The sequence below is a fragment of the Lagopus muta genome, chromosome 4 (assembly GCF_023343835.1).
Source record: "Lagopus muta isolate bLagMut1 chromosome 4, bLagMut1 primary, whole genome shotgun sequence".
In the NCBI taxonomy this organism is placed as follows: Eukaryota; Metazoa; Chordata; class Aves; order Galliformes; family Phasianidae; genus Lagopus; species Lagopus muta.
Window position 1 is genome coordinate 28,594,921 of NC_064436.1, and position 26,111 is coordinate 28,621,031.

Here is a 26,111-nt window from a genome sequence, read left to right on the forward strand (position 1 = left end):
GGAAACCTTTTCCCCTGGCATGCTGTGTTTGCCTTTGGGAGCAGTAAGTCAGGTGTTTTGCTAGGCAGACCAAATCCTGCACAGTGCTTGTAAAAATAATTATCTCTACATTTTCAGCTTTTTGTTTTGCAGCACTTAAATATGCACTTAAATTTCACTCTGCAAATTCTGAGCCAGAAAAACGTTTCTTTGGGAAAAATGCATATAATGCCTAAGTTTTCTTTTAAATGTGCGCCTACTACCATCGTGTTTCCAAATGTAACAAAGCTCAACAAGTCTCTGGCAGCCAAGGGGACTGGTAATTTAAAGGCTATTTCAGCATTTTGATTAAGCATACAGTGATAACTGCAAGCCCATGCCCTGCAGGCATGACAAGAGGCAATTATGTTCTGAGGTCAAAAGCAAGAGTGAAAGAAGCACAAGATTTTGATGACTTAATTCTCAAGCTCATGAAATTAGTAAAGACAAAGAAGTTCTAAATTGCCCAGATAAAATCCTGTGGCTCTCTGTGGCTGTTTCTTCTTCTGATCTGACTTTACCTTTTATAAGCTCTGGAGTGGAGTTTTCCAGTGAATGGCCACGCTTGCAAAGATTGAGTTGGCACATGTTTAAATGTTAAAAAGAGTGTTTTTCAAAATTTTTAGGTTCAGCTGTCCTTATTTAGATATATATCTGCACATAGGATACTGCAGAAAGGCACCTGCTTTCCAAAGTAGTGGGCAGCCGTCAGCTCTTCTTGATTTCCAGCCAACAATTAGGTCACTTATTTAGGAGATTAAATAAGGAGCTCAGTGAGAGACTGCAAAGATAGGGAGCTGCTCAAAGGAGAGAGAAGTGTATTAATGAACTAATACAATTGTGCTGTGTATTTCACAGATGGGCTTTTCTCTATCTTATTTCTTAGCAAGAAGCAAAAAATAATAATAATTTACTCCTCACAGGAAAACCAGTAAAAATGATAAAGTGAGATTATCGTATAGGGGTACAGTGTCGAAATGTGTTCATGAAGGAGATAAACAGCCAACCTCTAATGTCTTTTGGGAGTGTTTATTGCAGGTATTAGGATAGGAAAAAGCCATGTAGAGCAGATCAACTGATGGAGGGTGGCAGGATGGAAAACACACGCCATTGCTTTCTCCTATTATAATGTTTTATACTGTTCAGTTATTTCTAATTTTTGATCCAAACAGTTTGTCCAGGGTGTCACACTTATTTTATGCCATAGGTCCAAGGAATAACTGTTGACTCCATGATACCACAGTGAAGTATCTGTAAGTGAAAGCTGTCCTTCTGATGGCAACTGACTGAATGACTGTGAGAACCAAAAGGGTGAATTCTGGTACAGAGTGAATCGCATCCAGAAATGTTTTCATCAGTTCAGGCGTTCTGTAATGGGAAATAGAACGCAAGAGAGTTTTTTTTGTTTTGTTTTGTTTTTGTCACAAGGCCAGGTTGATGGGGCCCTGGGCAGCCTGGTCTGGTATTAAATGTGGAGGTTGGTGGCTCTGCCTGTGGCAGGGGGATTGGAGATACATGATCTTTGAGGTCCCTTCCAACCTGGGCCGTTCTGTGATTCTGTGAGATACTTCACTTGGGATTGTTATTCGTGCTTTTTCAGTAGATCACTGCCATAAAGTCTCAAGTACATATAGAATATGCAAAATGTCCTCTCACATCTGGCGCAGAAACACATGTAACAGCATTTATTAACGTCTGTATTTTCATATTAACTGTAATATCCTCCACTGGAAGCCTGAAGTACTGCATCTTCATTATTGATAGACTTGCTGTGTGATTAGGATGTTGTCTTCATTCTCAGATAAACTTCTATTTTAATAAAACCATATTTCTAGTTGCAGCCTGTAATGTCCTATTTCCACAAAACATGAGAATTAAGATTAGCTGTGTATTTACGGGATTTCTGTTGACAAATACACCAGGTTTGGACAAGTTAATTCCCAGACAGTTAATTTCTGTGACTTTTAAGTGGGGTTTTCCTCAGACATCATGTTCAGTGTTTACCTGCCTTGATAATATAGAACAGTTATAGAAAATATGCATAGGAATTCACAGCAAAAATGTATTTTCTGAAGCATATGGGTCAGAGGTTTCAGTTTTGTTTTGTATAGCAACAACTGCAAAAGTAAAACATTTTTAGCATCTATCTTTGCAGTTACTGTAGTCTGTAGACACATCCACAATCCAAACATTGAAGCAAGCGGCTGTTTTCCAACCTTTTCTTTTGCATAAAGTATAAATGACAGTTGTTCTACTGGAGAAAAGTATCCAAATTACCCAAGAAACTGACCAGAGCATAGCCCCAGACAGCTAATCTTGACTGTATAGACCTCATTTTGCCATTTTTTTGGCAATTGATGAGAGTCATCTAAGCACATGGCAGTAGGAGGGAGTGCACTTGGCTTCAGCATTCTGCCAAAAACTGCTAGAAACCACCTGTCTCCTATACTGCCAATCTGCCAGGTTTAGTACAGAAGACTCTCGAAAAAAGAGCTCTCTGCAGCCCTTTCCAAAACCAACATCACATCTGAAATTTTCTGGTCAGCAATGGGCCTGTGAACACTGAAGCTAATAGAGGAAAATAAAACTTTTCCCCGCTGCCATCAAGCCCAATGTTTTACATAGCAGGGGGCTGCTAAAGGTTTTTATAAACAGATCCTTTCCAGCAGACCTGAAACTTCATTGTGTTATTTGAATGTCTGACTAAAATTCCTGGGCTTTGCCAACTCTGACATTTTGTTGGGCTTTTTTCTTTGTTCAAATCTTGTCTATACCTCCATGTCCTATTCTTTTTCTGAGCATCTCTTAGCTATTTGGGAACATAAGGGCAAAGATGAGGTATTGCATCCTGAGGGCTTGTGCTTGTTCTCTTGCCCTCTTTCTGAAACAAGAGAGTCTGGTTGCATGAAGAGTTTACTGCGTTGAACAGATGTATGGTGCAATAGGAGACTAGGGCAAAACTGTTAGTCTAATCGCAGGGAAGAAGCAGATCTTACATGATACAAACCCTAAAGCTATGGTAATTGGAGAAGCTATTATTGAAGAATAAATGCATGTCTGTCTCAGGAGTTTGGCAGTTAGTCCACAACCCTAGCACATCACTGGGTTATCCCTGCAAATTTACAGAAATGGAAATGTTTCTCTGTCCTGTAATGCGTATCTAAATGAGACAATTGACAATAATAGAATGCTGTACAGAAGTTAATGTAATGTGTTGGATTGCTGCCTGCAGACAGACAGACAGAGGCAGCCTTGATACTGCTAAGGGGTACACAGAGGAACATCAGTGTGCGCTTTTTCCATGAGGAAATGTGGAGTGTGTGCACCATGTGGAATTTCGATGGAAAAAGACAGCTGTGCATGGGAAGGATTTTTTCTTTTGGGAGTGTGTTGTGCAGTTTGTGTAATAGGGTTGAGGTGCAGTTGAGTTGTTTGAGGATGTTTAGCGTTGGATGGCACCTGGGTCTGTTACAGTCAGGGTTATGCCTTCCTCTTGACTGTTCTGTGGCCATTAAATACAGGCTTATATGTGATGCAGAGTTTTGTGATTGGAAGAAGCGTAGTACAGTATCAAGCCAAAGCAGCATATTGTCCCTACAGCTGGAAACCTTTGTGGGTTTTTTATCCTCAAGGAATTAGGAAGCATAGTTGGCTTTTGTTTCAGTTTGTGGCCAATACACTCGGCTGGAAAACAAATAGTTGGCTCCTAGTGTCACTGTGGGTTTCCTGTGAGATCTTCTGAAGCCACATAACCCTTCTATGGCTCAAACAAGAGCAACATGTAGCTACTCCACAATAGGTATTTGGTGGGTTCTTGTATTCATGTTAGGATGTTGGTGATCTTCAGATCAAAGAGACTGCAGAGATGGGAAGTGTTATTTCTTCTTGTCATGCAAGTTTGCTTGCTAATTCTTTGGGCTTTGTTTTCAAGGTACCTCAAAGCATATTTCTTCTCTAATTAGCAACCTGTAGCCAACATTTCTTTTAAAACAAGTAAGATTTCTGAAGGCTGTTTGAATGAACTTCACAAGTGTGTGGCAGTCTCAAACATTCAGACAGATCCAAAGCAAAGCCGAGACTGAAACTTTAATCACTGAGTTTCACACGTACTGGCATTTCCATGAAAAATATCACTTCAGGGCCCAAACTTCAGGATGGTTGCCAGAACACACAGGCCCGCCACTGGCACACTGCAGACTGTGGTGAAAGGCATTAGGCATGTGTTTCCTAAGGACTAGGGGGCAATGCAGATGTCATTACATGCAGTCACACTGAGCAGGTGGGATCCTGGTGCTTGGATGCCTCACTGGTGGAAAGTTTCTCCTGGCTGATCAGCTACAATATAGGGCTATAATTTTATAGATCATAGTCACCTAGCTTTTCACATGGAGAGCAGAAGTAATAACTCTGTAGTTGCTATTTACCTCTATCGATAGGGGATTTCTACAGCCCTTTACAAAAGGGATCATTTGCTGTTTTAGTGATGAGAAAATCAAGCAGCTGAGTAGAGAAGCAGTTTCTCCAGGCTTTTTTTCAGCAGGCCCTATCTGAAGGATACTGAAGTAGATCTGAGTATGTGGCACGTGGATAAAAACTGCTGCTAAAATCATTCTGCTTTTAATCCTTGTCTCATTGTGGAATAGTAAATGTTTACTATGTTTCTGTGTTAATCCTTGCAGCTTTCAGCCGTGCCCCGGTCCCCATGGCTGTGGTCCGAAGGGAACTGTCCTGTGAGAGTTACCCCATAGAGCTTCGCTGCCCGGGAACAGATGTTATCATGATTGAAAGTGCCAACTATGGGAGGACTGATGATAAAATCTGTGACTCTGATCCTGCTCAGATGGAGAATATCCGCTGTTATCTGCCAGATGCCTATAAGATTATGACTCAAAGGTATAGTATTTAATATTCTTTGTTTGCTAGCTGTAGTTTGTTGTTGTTGTTGTTGTTTTTTTTAATCTGGTATGTACACATCAGTTTGTTTGTATTCTGCATGAGAAAATGTAGGTACTTAGTCTCTATGTATGTGCACAGAATTACAGCTGTCATTGATAAACTGTGATTTACCAGAGTGGGCTAGGATCACACAATATAAATAACATTTGCAATAAGTTCTGCTAATCAGCTATCTCGATACCCGCTGAGTCTCAGTTTTACCTCTGAAATACCTAAATATCACTGTTCTTTATGTGAATATATAAATGAAGCCTTTCTCAAAATGCACTTTCTTTCTTTGATGCTCTGCTTATACAGAAAGCCAGTAATCTCCCTTTAATGATAAATATTGTGTTTTCTCAATAACATTTTTATTTTTCAAAGTACAAAGAAAAGTTTCTATCATTCTTCACGTTGCCAGGCTTAGTGTTGGACAGGATCTTAATTCATAGTCAGGTACTCATCCAGGACTGTTGCTTTTGCAGATGACTTGTTAACTTTCTGTGCAGCTACCATTGCTGTTAAGTGCTAGCACTGCATATGGAAATGGCAGCTGAGGTGCATTGCACATGGGCAGGTTCTTGTACTGCAGAGCCAGGGCCAAACAGATTATTCCAACCTATAGGTATCCTTGTTCTGGAACAACTTTAACTGTTGCTGAATTTTTCCAGATATTTTTTGGCATAAGAATTGACGTGGGAAGGATTTGTAAGTCACAGCTCTTGACATTTAATCACATTCAGTATGTTTCTCTTAATATAGCTATACATGAATAATTACTTGGTACGTTTTACTATTAATTAAATAGTAATATAAATGAGTGTTTTAGGATATTAATAATAGTATCTACATAGGCAAAATGTTGCTATTTGAAGACATGGCAACAGTGTTTGCATGGTGACCTAATGGCTAAAGCTGTATAGGATTTTAATGGAGTATGTTGCTATTGTTTGCTGTAAGACTCTTGGCCCTAAAAATGGAGTAGTGTAAGCAGCAGAAAAGAAAGTGTAGATTTTATTTGTATTTGACATGCTAATGGATATTTTTGAGGTCCCTTCAGAATTGTTCCATGTCAAAAGTTTAGATTTTGAGTTGCTGAAAAAGGCTCGTATAAGCTCGCTCCCCTTGGCACTTCTATAACTCGGACCTGCCTGCCTAGCTGCTTGAAGTCATTTTTGTGGGGTTATGCTGGTTGCTTTTTCAAAATAAGTGTGAGGGTAACAACGTGACATCATCCAGTCCCTTGGATTCAGCATGGTTTTAGAGGAATTACTGTAATTCTCCTGTTTGAGTTTTAAGTGGCTTCAAGCAGAAACCCTTAATCCTCTCCACATCGGCAGAATAAAACCATGTCATCCCCTTTGTGGGCCATTACAATGTATTAATATTTTTTTATATATGTGGTAGCATCCTCCAGACGCTACCTTCCTAGCCATCTGCAGAGCTCTGCAATCTCCTGGTCAGTTCCCAGGTGTAGCAAGACTGCAATAAACATTAGCCTCTTGGTCAGAGAGGGCACGTAATCATGTTGTGTGATGAAAATTCACGTTGGTTACTCAGCTTCTCATGCTGTCACTGTAGGCTTGAACTGCTTTGCAGAGAGTTAGCAGGGAAGCACTTCTCTAGGGCAAAGCATCTCTTTTCCCATCTGAGCAGAGAGGGATTACTATGGAGGATGGTCACTAAGGGGGAGGTATCTTGTCAGGGAAATGGGAATCCCTACTGACTGAATATTAAAATCCATGCTTGATTCTGTGTGTCAGTGAGGAGCCTCAGGAAAGGGTGATAGCTCTTTTTGCTTAAGCTATTTGATGATCAATTTTCATGAAGTGTGCAATCATGTTATTAATTGGGTACTTCTGAGTTTCTTGAAAGTAAATATGACCTGATTCTGGTTAAAAGGCAGGTTAAGAAGGGAGAAAATACTCCCCTTTGCATTCTTATGCCATTTCTCCTTTCTCTTTTAATCTCCCTCAATTCAAAGAGTTGAATAAAAATTAAAAATAAAACTATTAAAATGAAATGCTGTCTTAAGATGCAAACCAACCAACCAGCCTGCCGGTTCACAGCTCAGATGCCTCCTTATAGCTGAGCCTCTGAAAACAGCAGCGTAAAAGGAAAATCCTGACAGCGGAGGCATTGTGGCACTAACGATGGCATTTTCTTCTGAAAGCCTCTACCTGCACAATTAATCAGTTCAGCAGTATTTGGGTGGTTTTGCAAATGAATGCAGGTTTTACTACAATAAGCTTGTCTCTTTGCTAGTGCCGTGGTGGAAGCAGCTGCTCGTGGCAGTGTAACCTGCATGGTAATCGGAGCTGTCTGCATATGGAAAGAAAGACTGTATGCACAGTGCTTGCTTATTATGCATTGATTAATTTTCACGTTCATAAATACAGTTCCCTTGTAGTCTTTGTAATAAGTTGTCTAACTGCTAGCAGTTTTTGATCAGCAACGCTGTACAGCCAACTTATATGCATTATGGCATGGCTGCGGCGAGGGGGAGACTGAAAGGTGGGGAGAGAAGCATGTCAGAGAGACAGAGATGTTAGTATGTGAGCCGAGGCTGCGAGTGGGCAGATTTATGGCAGATATTAGTGACTGCTCCCCCAAGGACCACCCCCTCCTCCCAAAATTGAGCTGGCATGCTCCTTTCTTCTGTATGTTTATTTAAATTAATTTTGCAGACGAGTACATGGGGTTATTTTGAAAGGGAAAGGCATAAATCTGATGGTGTGTTTGTGGAGCCCCCTGAATGGTTAGGACACAAGGAGTTTTCACTGCAAGTGTTGCCCTGAAAAATCTCTAAAATCTTCAGAGCACTGCTGTAAGTAAAGAAAGTTTAAACAGCTTGTTTTATAGGAAATTAAATCTTTGTGGCCTGTTTTGTTTTCAAACTTGCTGGCTCTTCCTTGCAGCATTAGAGCAGCAGCTGCCCATAAAAGCTCAGAAAGAGTGCTTTATGGATTGAAGATTTTTCTAATATAATTAGGGAGAAATGTACTTCATAGCACGTTTACTTTGGAGAAATGTCTTTTTGAGGGCTGCAACAAACAATTAAATTTTAACCCTACCCACTGTAAGCTGAACGTACTGTGCTGTGGGAGACTTCACCATGTCTGCCCTTGAGCAACTGTGCCACAAAATTAACATATCATCCATTTAAGCAGCCTGAGTTGTCCTCAAACAATTGGGAAAAGCAAACTCCCATTCCCATGAGAATTGTCTTTGTGTTTATAAATGTTAACACTGCTATTTGCTCTGTTAAAAAACAAACAAACAAACAACAACAACAACAAAACAACACACAAATGCTGTGTCTCTTTGTGCACGCTGGTGGTTTCACTGTGGTTGGTGGAGGTGATCATCTGCTAGCACACAAGTAGAAGGTATCAATTCAAGGCAAGGAATTTAAGCGTTCTTTTGCCTCCTTGATTCAGACATGTATGCCAGCAGGTGCTTCTTTTTAGGCACATGCTAGAGTGTTTTGTTGAACAAAGATCTGCCAGTGTACTTTCTGGGTTAAAGCTGATGGACCAGAGATGATGGATGGATCAGGCTTGCGTGTATGTTCTCAGAAGCACACACTGTTGATACCACCTTTGTTTGTAACTTTATAATTTGAAACAGACCATTTTACTGAGCTTATTATCCTTTCCTGTAGGTTTTAGCCTTGAATGTTGGAATGAAGAAGAAAGTCTGAGTATACATGCAGACGTATATGCACACAAAACAGCAGTTTTTGCCTTAAAGACAAGATAAAGGCTTTCTTTTGCTTTCCAGTTCCGAGGAGCAAAAGAATCCTTCTCTACCCCGGCAATTATCTGTTGGTCTTAAGTTGGAGGAAGGAGAGGAAAGAGGGAATAATGAGACAAAACCAGCAGGCGGAACGGAACAGCCAGGGGAGAAATGTTCACAGGTCTTAACATCTGTACTCAAAATCAAAGCAAAATTCCTTCTGACTTTTCAAAATTGTGAAGGTAGAAAATATGGAAAGCTCTTGCTGGGAAGCTCTCTTGTATCTCTCGGAAACTCAGAGAGTTCTGCATGCAAAGGGGATTGTTTGCCCAAGTCTTTGCCCAATTTGCACAGGTCCTGCCTTTTGTCCAAGCAGAGTGCTGCTGCAGAACTCTTCCATGCCAATGCTGGCACTTCATGCTTAGAGATGCTGACTGAAAACTGTTTGTCTCCTCTCTCCTCTTCTCTCCTGAAGGAAGCACTGGGCTCATTTTGCCTTCCACCAATGTACTTTGATGTGGAACAGGATCTTGGGATTGCATTTTGTTCATTTCCTCGTTCATTTCGGTGGCTGAGCAGAAGAGAGAATTTCTTGTAGCTGGGCATGCTGTTGGGTACTCGAACTAGTTTCTTTTAGGTTCAGGTCTGATCTGCGTGGTTGGTCCCTGGGGTTTTGGTGTTGACATCGTTGAAGAAGCCTGTAAGTCAAGACCTTAAAAAATAATAATAATAATAATCAGTTATATTAAGAACATAAGAGTGTTGTTAGGCTCTATCCAACGGCCTGATTCCTGTATGTAATCTTGTATGTAAGGAGGGGCATGTATAATTTCCCTGATAGCTGGAAGAATGCTGGCAGGCCTTTTGTACAGGGTGGAGCAGAGAAAGGAAACTGTATGAAACAGCTTGTATCACATTGCAAAGATTTTTCATCCTGAAGGGCTGTGTTTTGTTAATGTTTTTGGTTGATGACCTGAAAAATGCAGGAGTCTGAAATGAGTGTCATTATTATTGTAATAATATTGCATCTCCTAGCATGCTGTTATTGATGCTATCAGCACCTGTGATTTCCAAGACATCTCAAATGCTAGTGAGATCTGCTCTTGTGTCAGGAAATAAAGAGGCTGGGTTATCTGTATTTTACAGATAGGGTAATTCACGTTAATCATTCTTAAAGTGTCTGCTGGTTTTGATCATACCAATTTGGGGTTGTTCTCCTGGAATCTTTTATGTAAAGTAGCTTGTTCTGTTGAATGTGGAGAAGATATGTGAAATGAGGAGAGCCTCAGACCTGGAGGTTCTGCCTTGTGCTGTAATCGTAAGGCCATAGGTAGGATTGAGCAAGCAGCCTTCACTTGAATTGTAGCACACTTGTGTCATGCCCTAAAAAATTAATGGCATATTTCTCAGAAAACAGCAGCCTGCTTAGACATTGTCGTCACCTCTGAATCAGATACCAAGCGCCCCACTTGATAGGAACCCCTCCGCTTTCCCCTGCATCCTGAGTATATTTTGTGAAGACTGCCAAGATACTACTCATTTTTCTAAATTTGGTATCGTGCAGATGGCTTGGGAAGTGCATTTCTGAAGAACTGAGATACTGCAGTGGGAAGCTAGGCTTTTCTTTCTGGGAAACACAAGTCTGGCGCTTTGAGATCACGATATGAAAAGCATCAATATGGAGAAATATTAATGTTTCGGTTAAACAGTGGCTCCTGTAACCAGCAGAAATGAACGGGAAATACTGGAGCTCACATTCCCCGGATGATTCTACTTTAAATCCTAGAAAACAAACCTTGGTTAAGCAATCTATTTTCTTGCTGTGCAGAAAGATAGATTAAAACGAAGCAAAGTCTACTAATCTCATCTGCACCATGACCCTGGGACAAGGGCACGTACACCATTACTAAGAGGAAAAAAAAAAAATCAAGTGCTAGTGGAACAGTGTGCACTGAACTGTTGAATCACTCTAAAAAAGATCGCTACTTCCCAGCCTGTACAGTCTTAATTTATCCTACCTCTTCCTTTCCTGAAAATGCTGTCAGACCAAGCAGGAGTAAATTCTGAAAACGACAGCCCCCTGGAATTGCCCTGGTACCCCATTAAATCAGGGTTTGTCAGCCCCAGCATCTCGGCTGATTACAGCTGCCATGGAAACAGATGAGGAGAAGGTAGTAGTTTCTGAAGGTAATAAGGTTCCAAACTGTGGAAGGCTCTGTAGATCAAAAGTAATGCTCTTGGCTTCCCCAGATACCAATCGGTAGCCGTGGCCAGCTATAAAACACCCCACTTTAAAAATAAATAAATAAGTAGGTGGTTGTGTTCCGCAGCGGCTGCTGAGTTTTGGTCACTGTTAAAACTAAATGTGCTTCCATTTGGGGAAATCTAGGCTCAGGCTGAGAAAGCAGCAGGTGGCTGGCAGTCTCTGTGGCCAAAAAAAGGCCTCTTTGAGGTGTGCAAGCTGGAGGGAAAGCTCTGAATTGGCTTTGCTTCCTCCTTCTGCTGTCATTCTGTGGTTTACTCTATGTAGAACTCAGCATGCTGGCTCTCCCCTGACCCAGCCATCCCCAAGCCCTGGGCATGTGTGTGGAGTGGGTGGTGGGCTTTAGGTGTTCTCCCTCTGCAGTCTCTTCAAAAAAGGTTCTGCGTATACCTATTTCTGGCAGCGCTGGCCAGAAGCCACTTTTCTCTGAAGAAACTTATCAGTTGCTTCCTTCTGGAAGCTGGAAGAATTTGTTATTGCTGTCTTGTAAGACTGTTTCAGTTTGCCATCTTTTTTATTTTCTGATTGTTCCCCCCACCTTCCGCTGGCCTTAGCAACAAGTAAGTAGCGACATGGGATGATCTCTTGGATAAGTCATGTTGTGAAGTGGCCTCAGAACTGCTATGTGCATGAGGTGCTGGAAGCCATGCAAGGAAATCCACGGTAGTTATTCCATCCGTTACCTTGCTGGTTTGAAAATGGCCAGCTCCAGCCTGTCGGAAAGGAGGACTGGCTAACTCCTGGTATCTGCAGGTACCTTTTGCCAGTGGGAGAAGACCTATGTGAAATGTACTCCTGTCATCCATTTTTTCTAAACATTTGAGGCTTGTTGAGAACAGCTACTAATTTGCACCCAAGGAGGAACTGTTGAGCAGAGATGGAGATGTTGCTGACAGTGGAGTCTGCCAGTTGAAACGTGTATTGCATTCATTACCACGTTGCAGGAGGTGGGTACGAGCACACAAAAAACCTTTTTGTCCCTGCAAGGAGGGTGATGCAATATGCTGCTGCTTTAGGCCCTCACATACTTTTCTCTGCTATTGCTAAAACAAATTTTGTATTCCGTGAAATGGATTTTGTACCATTATCTGAAATGCCCAGAATGCAAAATCTGAATTCAGATGTTTGCATCCTGACTGTGGCACCTGCTGCACGTTCCCTAAGTCACTGAGATGATGAGCATAGAGATGCTCTGCTCAGCTTTCTGTTCAGCCTTCCTCAATGTGATGGCCTTATGAAGCTGTCACAGGGGTTGGCGTTCAAATGCTTGATCTTTTTGTCAGAAAGATTAAATAGATTTAGAGCATTGCACAACATTGTGTAAGGTTTATTCAGGCAAAATGAACTTACACTTTCTTAAAATAGCGAAGAAATGATTTTGAGTAGAAAAATGTATGAGTGTGCCTTTTCTGTTTAGTCTTCTGGCTAGAAATAATGGCTAAATGGCTGTGAGGTAAGATGACTTTCAAGTAATGCACCTATATCAATATCAGATTTTGATTTGCTTGGTGATATATGTTGTTTTGGTTTTGATAGTTTGGTTTCTTTTTTTGGTGGTGAAAGGGGGGCTGTGTGTGTTGGGGAGTAAAGAGGGGGTTGTGTTTTATTATTATTATTATTTTGGTACAAAAGAGCTCATTTAGTTTATTCCTGAGGTCAAAATTGAGTTTATACAGAACAGATTGCCAGTTTAGGATTCAGCTTTTATTTGATGATGTCTTGACTGCGTTGTATATTGACTGTTGGGAGCTTTAATTCTCTATCCCATTCTCAGATGTGTGAAACCAGTAATACCTCGCCCCCTGTATGTGTATGCCTGGGATTTCTTGACTTCTGCAGGACTACAGATGCTTTCTGCAGACCTCACTCTCATCTTCACACACCAGCAGTTTGGCAGCCACCATGTGGCTTTACATCTTCTATGATCACTCTGCTGATCCCAAATGCTTTTGCAGCTTCAGTGTGTTTACCTGGGCTTCCAGATGCTGCATGATGATGAGAAACCACGCAGGCAAAAGATGGGTGTTAAGAAGGGATCCCTCACTTGCTGGTGTCAGAAATATGGTCTGGTCCCTGAATCACCAGTTCAGCATGGTTCTGAAATTTAAGTGTGAGTTTTGCTAGTGGGATGAACTGAAGTTTATTTCAATCTCTTTGGGGAAAAGAGGGAATGAAAGGCTTTTATTGGAAGCAGTGACCCAAGAAAAGGTTTTGCTGCCTTTATGATTCAGGAGAAGGATTTTTATGTATCAGTAAGCAGAGCGTATGAGGTGCCACGCCGCATCTGTGATGGAAAAGAAGAGCAGGCTGTGGGATTTATGATTGGAGCCATCTTCGATGCATTATGCATAAGATAATGCATTGGTGTCAGTTATATACAGTAGAAGCCTTAATTCAGCTGGAGTCCTGCTGACATCGTAAACTGGGAGACAGCACGTAGTTTATGGGCAGTGGTAGAGCCTCCGGACTGAATTACGGCCACAGCATTCAGTCTGTTACCAAGTGTTGCAGTTGGTAGTAGGCAGTATATTATGTGCTTTTACTCAGGGTAGGACTGGTGACAAAGAAGGAAGAACTTTATTGCGGAGACACGGTGAGGAATGGAAGATGGAGTTATGGGCTAGAGAAATGTACAGAGCTATAAAACTAATGCGAGGGTAGAAGGGGGGGATTTAGAGCTGGCTGGAAGCAAATATGCCAGAACGGAAAGTTTTCCCCTGCGGTTGCTGCTCTGCCCTGCTGCCCTATCCTGCAAGGCCAAGTTCTGCTTTCTTGGGGCAGGATGCTGTATTGCTCTGTGGGCAGGGCAGGTCTTTGCCACCCACTGCTTTCATCCCGATCCCTTGTCATTAGACTAGAGCTCTAACCTCAGTGCCCAAGACCTTTTCATCTTCTGTCTAGGTTTTCTTTGTTAGCATTAACTGTAATTGCTGGATATTCTTGATGTCTGTATAAATGTCCAGACCTTTTCTGAATCTCATTAAATCTTTGGTCTTAACTTCCAGGAGCTTGAAGTCCAGCAGGATAACAACTGATAGTGTGAAAAAAAGATTGCTTTTTGTCAGATTTTAATATCATTATCGTCCCCCTCATGTCATGTCCTCATGCCTGTGAAGGCAGAGGGATCCAAGCCAACTTTTTATTTTCCATTCATTAGCTTCTATGTATGTGTCACACTGCTTCTTATGTATCAGTTTTCCAAAGGAGAAAGTTGTGATCTCTCACATCCTTCTCCTTACAGGAGTTGTTCGGGGTTTTGTTATGAGTGTGTGAAGGTTGCCGTTGTTTATCTCTGAATGCCCTTTAAGTCTGCAATGCCAAGTGTGAGACAAGATGAGCTGTACTGTACACAGCGTTCCAGTTCAGGTTGCATCATCCACCTGTCTAAAGGCAAAATGTTATTTTTATTATCTGCGCTCTTTTTACTTATTGTCCCCTGTGATGCGTACTCAAATGATGATGGTTTTCTTTATTTTAATTGCAACTTAAAGGACAGAGGGAGGGGCCTCTTTGGAAAGTCTGCTTCCTCCCTCCCTTTCCCGAGGTGGCTTTGAATTACACAGAATGTCCCATTTGACTCCATATTACAAATCCCAGAAATAAAATTATGTCTCTCTCCAAAATACTTGTTCTGGCCATGGCAAATGGTTAGCTCTTTGGTCGCTTGGAACAGATTGTTTCAATTAAGCCATGACAGTGGTGCCAAGCTAGCATTGATAAGTGAGAAGGGGAACCAACTAACTGAAACAAAACAAACACCTCTAGACCTCAGTTCAAATACTGGAGTAAAACATAAAAGCAACCATTAGATTGGTTAGTACAGGGAAACCAGTGCTTGCTGCAGGTGTCTGGAGTCTGAGATATTCATATAAAAGCACTGTGCTGCTGGCAGGGATGTTGGTGGACTGGGAAGCACACTCAAGCTAATCCAAGGAGCAATCTTCCCGTGGGTGGTTGTACAAAAGCAAGTGCTGGACTTTTCTCTGCTAGTATTTGCAGGAGCAGGGAAGAAATATTCTGAGATCCCTCCAAAATGTGTCTGTGTCACAAGTTCTCCTTGCCACCCTTCTCAATTACTGACCAGATTGCAGACAGCTGAACACAGGCATCTAATATTCACCTCAACAAAAATACCCACAAACTCCAACTACGTATACGCAAAGAGTATAGGTCACCTTCAACGCAGTGGATTAGACTGAGCTCTGGAAAATCGATTTCAGTTGATTAGCTGCACTTGTAGCCAGATGTAAAGAGTTAAAGCCAGGCACCTAACATTGAAAATTAATGCTGGTTGTGTCGGACTGGAATCCAGCAAACAGTTGGGTGCTTGTGTAAAGCCGTGTGTATGAGGAGCTGTCTGAAGTCAGTGCAGAGGTATAAGAGTTCCCTGCAAGCTCTGCAAACTTAATTTTCATTGTCTAGTGGCATCCAAGCAGCAATGGTATCTGATGGGTCAGCTGTCTGAGTACCTGAAGGCTGAGGAGACCTAGGGGTGACCAGGCAGCCACTCATTTCTTCACGAACCTTGTGAGTGGCTTTGCAGGCCCTGGGTGGGCTGCATCCTGCTGTTGGCACTTTCCTCTTTTTCAGTCTCTGCAGCCTTCTATACCCAGCAATGGCTGAAGTGAAACTGAAGTTCTTGGCCATGGTGTGCCTCTAAGGTGTATTTTCTCAGGAGCCTTGTAGTAAGACAACATTTGGAAGGATGTGTGTGTTTGTGCTGGTGTTAGGAATAGGAAGTGAACTCCTTTATGTCTTAACAATCTTTCTCAGTAGCTTCCATTCTAAGAGTTAAACCATTTTAAAGCACCCATTGCAGCCAGGAGCCTGACTCCCACTGAACTGGCATGAGTCCCGGCTTCTCGCTGTCCAGAAATTTCTTTTGGAAATGGAAGTTCACTCTTAAGTGGCTCTACTGCCTTTTAATATTTCACTCATGATCTAATTTGGATCTTAAGTACACCAATTTGGAAACAGCCTGCCTGACGTCAAGCTCTGAGTTGTTAAACTCGTATGGTTTAATAAGATTAGCTTGCTGCAGTTCTGATACAGTCTTCGGTGAAATCTCATTCAAATTAAGAATCAGTCAGAGGAGAAGCAGCCTCAAGCATGAAGCGGGAGTGAGGTGGTGCCAAAAAATCGGGGCTCCGAGAGGCTCTGTCTTCTCACCCTTCAGTGAGAGCAGCATCCTTTAATTGCTAAATTAATTCACTGAGGGGAAAAAGTATAATTAAGTGATTAAAAACAAATGCACCCTTTTTCAGCTGTCATCTTCAGAGATGTACACAGATATGCACACTTGGAAACCATTATGTAGTGAAAAGGCTTTACTTTTGAGACTCAAGAATATGTATTAAAATATGTGCAAAGTGAGTTCATTTTTATGTGTCCGCTTGAATTATCAGGAATAATTCACAAAGTAGAGCATAGCCACTAAAGTGAATGAATAAATAAGTGATTCTGTGGAACATTCCTGCCAAGTCTGGGTTTTGGGGCTCTTCTGCATAAAAGAATTAATTCGTGTTTCTTAATCACGTTAGTTTCTTCCAGTGTCTCCTTGCATTTTAGGAACTGAACCTTTCCACCATGAATTTCATTTCCTCAGTGTTGGTTTGGGAAGTCCTGACTGCGTAGTCCATTTTGATCCAAGGTTGCATCTTAATTCCCTTCTCTCAGGGGGATATCGTCAAGTTTGGCAAGTGCTGCGTGTCTGTCAAATGTGTACCATATTGATAACACCTACATGAAATTAGGGCCCTTCTGGTCCTGATTTAAATTCTGAGCATGCAGGCCGTTTTTTTTATTCTTTCACGAAGAAGAAAATTCTCAGCAGAGTTTCCATGCATAATTTCATTCAACTATTTCAGCAGGAATAAGGCAACTGTGTAAGAAGAATGTGAAATCAAGAGCCTGGCGCTTTTAGAATATCACAAATTTTATTACGGGTGTTATAGGAAGGAGGCAATCTATAGGATCTGAGGTAGGGCTTTGGTCACAGCTGTGTTGCCCAGCTAGAAGTGGAACAAAGCAGCAATAGCTGCAGTGCTAATTTAAAGGCATGCTTAACATTGGCAACAAAAATGTCTGGAGTGTTTAATCCTGAGCATAAGGTCCTCAGGTAAATGTTGAGTAATCTTTGAGATACCTGCATGTGGGGGTAGCCATTGTCTGCTGTTGGTTACCCTGAACTGGTTCAGCGGAGGACTTAAGCAAAGCAAAATGATGCTGAGGGGCTTTGACCACACAGCAAAATAAAAGATTTTGAGTGACTGAAATCTCTCTCAAAATTATAAGGAGGAGCAGAATTATGTCCTTTGTCCCAGTGATTAAAGTTTAGTCCTCCCCTCAGTCGCAGTTAGAAGCATACCTATATACAAGCTGGTCTTCTGCTGAAGTTTCCTGCCATACAGTGTATCCTGGATGTCTCAATATGGATAAAACTGTTGGTGCAGAAGTGGCAAATTTTCTTACGGCGTAGGGAGTCATTTTTCTTTCTCTGGGATGACAAAAGTATACAAAATCTAGTATGGTTGCATTTAATTATTTCTTCTCTGCTTTTTTCTTTTCCAGATGGCTGTTGCCAAAATAGATTGTATACAATATGATGTTTTAAATATATTTATGTAAAGACATCCAGTATGACTGCATATATGTATAGAGGAATGTACATATTAAAAAATACAGCAGCGTTTGCACAGAAAAATAGCAAATGACAGCCTTTCCCTTCTACAAAGAGTAGAACTGTTTAGAAGTCAGGAAGGAAAGCAGAAGCAGCATGTGTCTTTTTAGAGGAGAATTAGAACTGGTGTCAACATTCAGAAGACCCTCAGGGTGCTGCAGCATGCTGGCAAATCCAGATTGTTCTATATTGGATACCTTTCAGTGATTTGCTGGTCATCTGTTTTTTGTCCAAACCGTGAAACAAGAAAGGTGCCCTAGAAGTCTGTGAAACTTGTGCTGCTTCATCACATGCAATGCTGAAAAACTGCTGTCATAACATCACGCACAGGTGTTATGACTTTCAGCTCACCGCCTCCAAACTTTTCTGACTAATAATCTACAAATTGATACGGTGACCATATATCCTTGTTTTGCCTATGTTGTACAAGACTGTGGTTTGCAAGTGGGGTTCACAAGAGTTGGCTTCATAACGTACTCAAGAATTTACCCTTTGGGTTTAAACAGCTTAAAGTTTTTAATCTTATCCAAGCTTTTTGTTATTATCTTATTATCAGGCTTGGAGAAAACTGTAACTCTTTCTTTAATGTTTTCAGTGTTCTCCAGTCTTTACATCTGCTAGATTTCTTCTTTCTTGCTAGGAGCTTCTGAGAGTCCTTTTGCTCCCGGGTGATGATCATGTTTCCTTTGAAAGCGTTGCAAATTTCTGATTAATCCTTATATATTTTTAATGTGGTTGCAGGGAGTTTCATTAGACAGTGTGGAAGCTTCTCCTGAACTGCTTCAGGTGAGCTGCACTTTGCCAGCTGTAGTTAGAGCACTTTGATTTGATAACACTGAGGAGCTACACTGTTCAATACAGCCCTTGTACTGCGGCAACAGCAAATGCATTCTGCAGGTTTAGCTCTGTACGTGCCAGGGAGGTCAGTTTCCATTTTCAGCAATTTCCTGTTACCAATCTTATAATGAAAATTGGACAGGTAGGCTATCTTTGCGTCCAGATTTGGCATGATACAGGCAATCTCTATCTTGGTGGGTATGACATACAGCTGGAGAAGAGGGGTATTAGTTGCATGGCCAGCTGGTGCACAATCGCGTGAATATTTTACAAGGCTTTTGTTCTGTGACAGCATTTGCTCCCTTTGATCTTTCTAGCACCTAGGGAGGCAGGAGCATTGAGTTTTGCTGGATCATACATGTGGCCATATATGGCTAGCAGCAGTAGATAAATCTACCTTTGTAGTCCTGGTGTTGGGCTGCACTATGAAGTACTGAAAGGCTTGAGGTGGGGGCCATTGCTGTCGCTTCAGTTCAGTTTTGAGTAAGTGGTCATGCTTCATTGAGGCTCTGAATAATTTGAGATGGCATGAAAAGTAATCAGGGCAGCAGAGCAGGATGGAAAGCACTGGAGTGTATGTACAGGGAGGAAAAGCACTTGAGCATATAGCCTGGGAAGTGTTTGCAGCGGTCACTAAAATTTCTAACCATGCTTTTAGAGCATCAAGAGCCCGATTCCAATTCTGACAGGTCTGGAATACTTTAAAGAACTTTTTTTCATCAGTGGTTCAGTTTAACCAAGAATATTGCCTGAGTGGCAATGGTTAGTATTGTAAGCAAATGCTTGCAGGGTCCAGCCTATTGCTTTGGAAGATCTCTTTCTGCAGATTTTGGGAGCCCGTGAAGAAAAGAGAGGATGAAAATGGAGAGAGAAATGAGGAACATCTCAGAGTAAAACCTTCATTTGAGAAATCGGCTCTTTTCATGATATAGTAAACTCATTCATCATATACAGCAAGGAAGTTGATTTATGATTGTTAACTGTATTGAGCTGATGAACATATCTTCTTGAAATGTAGTAGCAGAAATGAAGACCTCTCCAACCATCAGTAGATTAGACCATTTAAAATAATTTAATTATTTATCCAGTAGAAATAGGATATTTGTGGAGTGTTGTGTGTATTACTGTAAATATTGTTTAGTATACAAGTGATTAAGACTCCGTTTGTAATTTCTACCAGCTGACTAGTGGCATGAAGTGGTGGAGGGTTGAGAAAGGACCTCGGCTCTGATGTAAGAATGTCTAATCTGGGAGATTTCTTGGGGAAAAAAAAAATCCATCTGATTTGAGCTAGTATCTTGTTCCTTTGTTTCCCGTAAACTCTTATCAACTTCTGTTCGTAAGGAAAATAAAGGAGGAGAAAGGGGTCCTATTAATGGTGCAGTACATCCGCATTAAAACGCAGTATTATGCGTATGCGCTATATTTTTATTACTGTAGTATGCAGATCCACCCATGTCCCATCTTGATGGTCCCTGTGTACATATAATTCCCCCACCCATGTCACTCAGTCATGTCATCTCTAAAGGAAATGACTGCGCTGTAAGTGACTCGTCCTTAAGTGCCATCCTAACCAGAAAGAGAAGGAAATAATTAAGACGCCATGAATTATGTAAAGCAGACTTGAATGAAGAGTGACAGAAGGGTTGGCTTTGACAGCTGGATGTTAAATGAAATTTGTTTCTGTTGTTACAGATGCATAGACTGTTTTTAAATGTATAATTTATTTAGATTTATTTAAGGGGTAGAGGAAAGAAGCAAGAAATCCCTGATGCAGAGAATTGAAGTAATGAGTTGTTATAAACACATAAATAGTCATTACAAAATATGTTATTGGTCTATTTTTTGCTGTATTTATAAGGGCTTTATAATGTTAAGACTCTTCAGTCTGCATTCTACATGCACACAGACACACTGTGTTTTACCCAGCAATCTTTATTGCGTGCTTAATTGAGTTAATAATATAAGGAAGCAAACACTCTTGGCTTCTCTAACTTGGTTCTGCTGAGAGGATGGATTTACCCTGAATGGCTGTATCTCAGAGACTATTTTTCATTACTCAGACCTTCAAGGAGGCCGAAGCTGTAGGCATGGCAAAGCTTTCTACTTAAAGCCACAGGAACATTGCTACAAAGTCAAAATCTCTGCAAAAAAAGTATTAATTTACAGTGGTGGGGGAATGAGTCTGGGAAGTGAGCTGTTTCCAGAGAAGGTCTTCATGTTGGCTGGGGTATGGCAGATCCTCTGGTTAAAACCATATAGTTAGTGCTTTGTCAGTGTCTAGCATGCTGTGGACCAGGTATTTATGCAGTGAAGGAAGGAGTCATTTCTTCTGTCTTGTCAGAACTCATGTACTATTTGCTAATGACTTTTCCACTTACAGTATTTTCAAATACATGCTATCACTATAAATTTTAATCCTCATCATGATTTTGGAAACACAGAATATTCGGCATCCTCTACTGATTTCATGGGGAGTTAACTAGAGCAGTGCTTACGACAAGAATAGTTCTAAAGCAGGCAGTTGTGGTGTAATTTGCCTTAGGGGCAAATTCTTCCCTCCTCTCCTGTCTGATCCCTGCTCTCACTGAGTTAGTGGATTTCACCAGATATAATATTACATGTCATGTTATTCTCTGTTCTCTCATTTCTGGCATCCTAATATTGTGTTACAGCTCTTGAGCACCCTTTGGGGCAAGTAGCAGAGGCTTCTGTTGTCCTGCACGGTGCTTTTGTTTTTCTTGGTGCACATACCTTCTGGGTCTTTTAATGCTTATATGCTGGTTTAATGTAGAGAGATCTCTGTTTTTCTGCCCATCTGTGGCATTTAGTTTTCTGTAAGTTGCTTAGAATGAATTGATGCTGCTGATCCTTCTGCTGCTGCCAATCCATTTTGTTGCAGATGTGCTTGATGCCTGATTGCTGTTGACAGGGAGATTGTGTGATGTCTGCATCTCTGGGTGATCTCTTAATTGTCTCTATGACACCCACAATAATACGGTCACTTCAGTCATGAAAATCATAAAACATGTGGTTTGCTTGCAGATATGTTGTGTCACACTTGCAGAGAATTCAAAACTGAGCATCTTCATTTTCTGTTTTCCTCGTTTTCTGTTTTCCTAAATTGCTCTTGCACAGTAAAATGGAGCACGTGCATGGTTTGGTAGACATACAATCCAGAATAATGCTAGGGTGAGAAATTCTGGTCACTAGCATGTTCAACACAGAGGAAAAAGGGCTCGTTCCCAAACTCTCCACTTCTCATCCCGATTCTACCCAGAAATATGCAGTACATGGATCACTGCGATGCAGCCCGTTCCCTTTTGTTCTAAAAAGGAAGGCATATACCTGCTCACGTCAAAAACTGAAGTGCAGTAGCAGCATTTCATTGCGGTATGCACCTGTGTTGCCTGTGTTAGTGACAGACAAGTGAGAATTTCAGCAGGGCAGTGGGTGCTGAGTTGCATGGTCAAAGCTTCTGGCATTTCTAGAGGTTCATGTAATTTTATCCCTTCTGTACTTTCTTGGAAACAGCTTGAAGAGAAGAGACTTCTCAGTTGAGGTTTGCAGTTGTTTCTGTTTTCTGAAACAAGCACCAGCACTATTCAAATAGTCTTTCCTGTGCTGAAATGATTGTTTGTGTGTCCACATCTATGCTTAGATATAGAGAATCAATTGAAATGAGAATGCAGCATGAGAATTCTTTAATAATCATGCTTTGCGTGACTGTTACTGTTAGATGGAAAATGCTCTTTCAGCCTCCGTGTTGCTCATCAATAGACAAAGGCTTTGTTGAGTTTGCAGCCCTGTGGGCACTTCCCATGAGAAAGCTGTATTTCTTTTACGGTAACTGCTGTGGCACCTATGAAGGTTAGAAAGCACTTGCTGAGATTTTGTCACGTTTGTCCTTTGTCTGTAAGTGAATTTGTGCATCCAGGAGAAGCGTGGGTCCTTCCCATACTGAGATGATGGCTCGGCACTGGGTGTTTACAAGGAGAGGCGCACAAGCAGTGTTAACTGCCACTGCTCACAAATGGCACACCTCGTGTGGAGCCTCTCCCAGATGTATGGCAGGTCCGTGTGGCTGCATCAAGGTAGTATCAGAGGTTTGATATCTTCATGGAACGAAAGGTTTCTGAGCCCTGCTGCACTGAGACCAGACTGGATGGGAAAGGTGGCTGTAACAGGGATCTGTCACAGCTTACATAGAATTGAAACTTGTATACTCTTTTCAATTTAATGGCACTAGATTTTGGACACTATGGAATGACAATTGTTGAACAAAGTAAGAAAAGAGCAATTCTCCTTTGCAAGCAATTTTAAAGCATGCTTTGAATCAATAGAAAGAACAAAACACTTGTCAACACAGAAGTTCTGGGAAGAATGTGCTGGGAAGACCAATGCCCTAGTTATTGGAGGAATGTATTTGTCTCCTGGCTTTTCAGAAGCAGAAAGACCACTTCATTCAACTAACAACAACAACAACAAAAAAGCACTAGCAGATCCCATTCAAATTGCTGAAGATGACTTTTGTGTACTGGATCAATGTTTAGATGAGTGTTGTGAGCAAGGAGAACTCTCCTGGATAGCCACTTGCAACTATTGCTGCCCATAACCTTCCGTTTCTATTCAATTTTCTGCCTTTGGGTTGTTTGATATGGAAATGGGTGCTACATATTAATTTGAACATTAATTTATATGGGACAGATAACTTATAAACAGTAATTAAAGTTCTTTTTCCAAGAAATGTTAGAAAATTTGGTGTCTGTGACATTTTTTTAAATTAAAACGCATGGTTACATCAATAGATGCCAAAAATATATTGGATGATCTGTAAAGCTCACATGGTATTCTTTCAGTTACCATTAAAAACGTAACAGGGAAGAACAATAATGTCTTTACTAACAAACTTTTAATTCTAATGGAACATTACATCTTTTACATTGTTTAATAAAGATTGCTCTGCACACAAACGTTTGCCTCCATATCAAGCAGTTTTTTTCACTTGACAGGTGTTTCTGCCTCTTAGAGGATATTAGGTCAAAACAAGCCTCCAAGCTACTGTAAACACCTCTGGGGGAAAAGAGATGTACATGAAGGTCTGATGAAGGACTGCATGATCTTGTACATTGCTGGATGGTTTGGGCTTTGTTGCTGTATTGAGGTTGTACTGGCTTTGTTGTTGTGGGTTTGGTTTTTTTTTTGCTGCTGTTTTGTGTGATGTGCTGTGTACTAGGGAGCTGAATCTAGAGAATGGCAAGAGAGCAAGGCGTGCAGTGGGCACAACTGAGAGGCAGACAAATGTAGTCACTACTAAATTTAAGTGGGATGATAGCAGGGGTGGAAGTCTGCGTAATGGTTGAGAGAATTTTCAAGGAAGTTTTCTCGAGAAGAGCTGAGGGGAACAAGGGGTGAAGGCAGAAGAGCTGGCTGATGGGGATGCAAACCCTGATGTGGATCATCAGGCCTCTAATTCGGCAATCCTCTGTGTCCTCTGGGGCATGGAAGAGAACAGAGGCTGTCCCTTACTTCCATCACATCCCAAATTAGATTGTGCCCATGAGGGAGATGTAATTTAATTATCTGTGAGAACCTCAGTGTGGCTGAGGCACCGAGTGGCTTTACAAGCAGTCCTATGACTTCACTGAGCATTCGTTATCCCAGCCCGCTCTCTTGTCATACCTTCCACTTTCCAGTTGATAAGAGCCTCTGCCTTTCCATTTGGTCGATTAAATGCTGTAAATTCTGTGGTGAGGGACGAAGCATTAAATTTCTTGAGCGCTTCTGTGTGTCTTATCGTGGAGCCGCTTCCATGTTGCTAACAGCATTTGATTCATACTGAAGGAAAATTGATGACCTGAATCCTCTTCACGTAAGAGCTTCATTGTTATCATCTCTTGTTCTCAGTCACCCCCTCTTTTTTATGCCTTCCCATTCAATTTATCAAGTGTGCTTTCAGCAATCAAAGGCTAGAAAATCACTTTCATTCTTGAGGAAGATATTCCATGTCATTTTATCAAGACGGCGAGCTCCTGATTCTCTGGAGAAAAGCAGTTGCAGCACAAGGGCTGTGGCCTGGCACCATCTCCAAGTGCCTTTAATGGAGGATTACAGCCAAGGTGACAACAGAGTGTTCACAGTGCAGGATCGCTCCCTCGCGTGCTCAAGGAGCTGTGGGTAAAACAACCTTTCTCATTGCATCAGCGTTCCGTGCTGAAATGTGCGGAGCCAGCCAGGGCATGTGGTAAACTGCTCGGGGAGGAGGCTTTGAAGTGTCTGAGCTAGAAGCTGTGGAAGGATTGTATGTGGATTTAAAAGAATAAGGAATATCAAGGGAGTAAAATAGATGAAAGAAAAAAGGCGATTACAACTGGACAGGCAGCATCAACCTGAGTTAAAATAACCCCCTGCTTCACAGAGGGCAAAATTGCGGGTGCGTTTGTAGCCTGAGTCAGTGTGCCATGTGAGCAAGCTCCCTTCACCATTAAGAAGAACTGTATTTGTATTTCCTTCATCCTCCTGAGGTTAATTCTGACTCTTCTTTTAATACAAGTAGTGCTAATTCCCTGCTTGTGTAGACTCGGTATCAGAATGACCTGACTTAGGAAAATCCAGAAGCAATTAGAGTTGCATTTAGCTGTAGGATGGATCCTCACTTAGAATTAAATGCATGCTCAATAACGCGGCTGGAAGACAGGCTTGTTTGTTTTTTAATTGACACCGAATACATGAATAATCCAACTGAAAACAACCTTATGAACTATATGCTTCTAGTGAGGATGTGTGTGAAGATCCTGTGTTTGGAGGGATTTGGCTTTTACTGTCTGTACAATCTCTGCTCCAGACAAAGCATGGTGATACGGCTGTATGCTCTGTTTTGACAGCTGAATGGGGTAAGGCTTTACTTTTGGAAAGTAGTTTTGTTGAGGAATAGCAGTGAGATTGATTATTTTGCTGACTGCCAAGCCCTTTAAATATGGGCTGGTTCATTTAAAAGCCTAAACAGGAGCTGAGCGCTTTGGAGAATCTGGTTGAGTAAATGTGGTGGTCATTTATATAACCTGGTGCTGGGTATTTCATGTTTACAGGGGCAAGATGCATGCAATTACCATTTACTGGAAAAGAGGACTGAAAAAAATCATATAAACATAATTGAAAACGTATGTTCTCTGGTCACCATTTCTATTTCCATGTAAATGGTAGATCTGTCCGCTGCCTTGTAACTGGAGGGTTGGATAGTTAGTGATGTTAGAAGAGTTATGCCAGTAACAGTGGAAAAATAAACGTGGGATGTTTTATAGAGGAAATCTCTGTAAATGACCTGTTTTGAAAGCCGTTCCCTGTTGGCTAGGCCTGCTGGTTACCACTTCACTGATACATGTGAATCAAGGCACTTCACTTGGCATCTTACATTCAGGCTTCTTTGGCACTGCACGTTTCATTTAAAACTGGAACAACGTTGTACCTTGCACTGGATGTCATGTAATGTAAAATCTTCAGTGGAAAGTCCAGAGGCCTTCAATTTTGGCCTGACAGTCGATTTCTGAGAGCTTGCTGCAGACAACACGCTCAAGAGCAGTTTGGGCAGGGTTCATTTGGGGTATGCTGTCAGTGCTGTGTCAACACACAGGGAGCTGTGAG

General features: G+C 41.4%; 1 protein-coding gene across 26 annotated transcripts in view; it reads left to right on the forward strand.

Annotated features, from left to right (window-relative positions):
- Positions 1 to 26,111, forward strand: part of ADGRL3 (adhesion G protein-coupled receptor L3) — a 492,302-nt gene that overhangs the window by 223,405 nt on the left and 242,786 nt on the right. For all 26 annotated transcript variants that reach the window (XM_048942764.1, XM_048942787.1, XM_048942790.1 and 23 more), the window contains one exon: positions 4,698 to 4,911. In XM_048942764.1, coding sequence (XP_048798721.1) covers positions 4,698 to 4,911 — 214 coding nt within the window. The remainder of the gene's footprint in view (positions 1 to 4,697; positions 4,912 to 26,111) is intronic.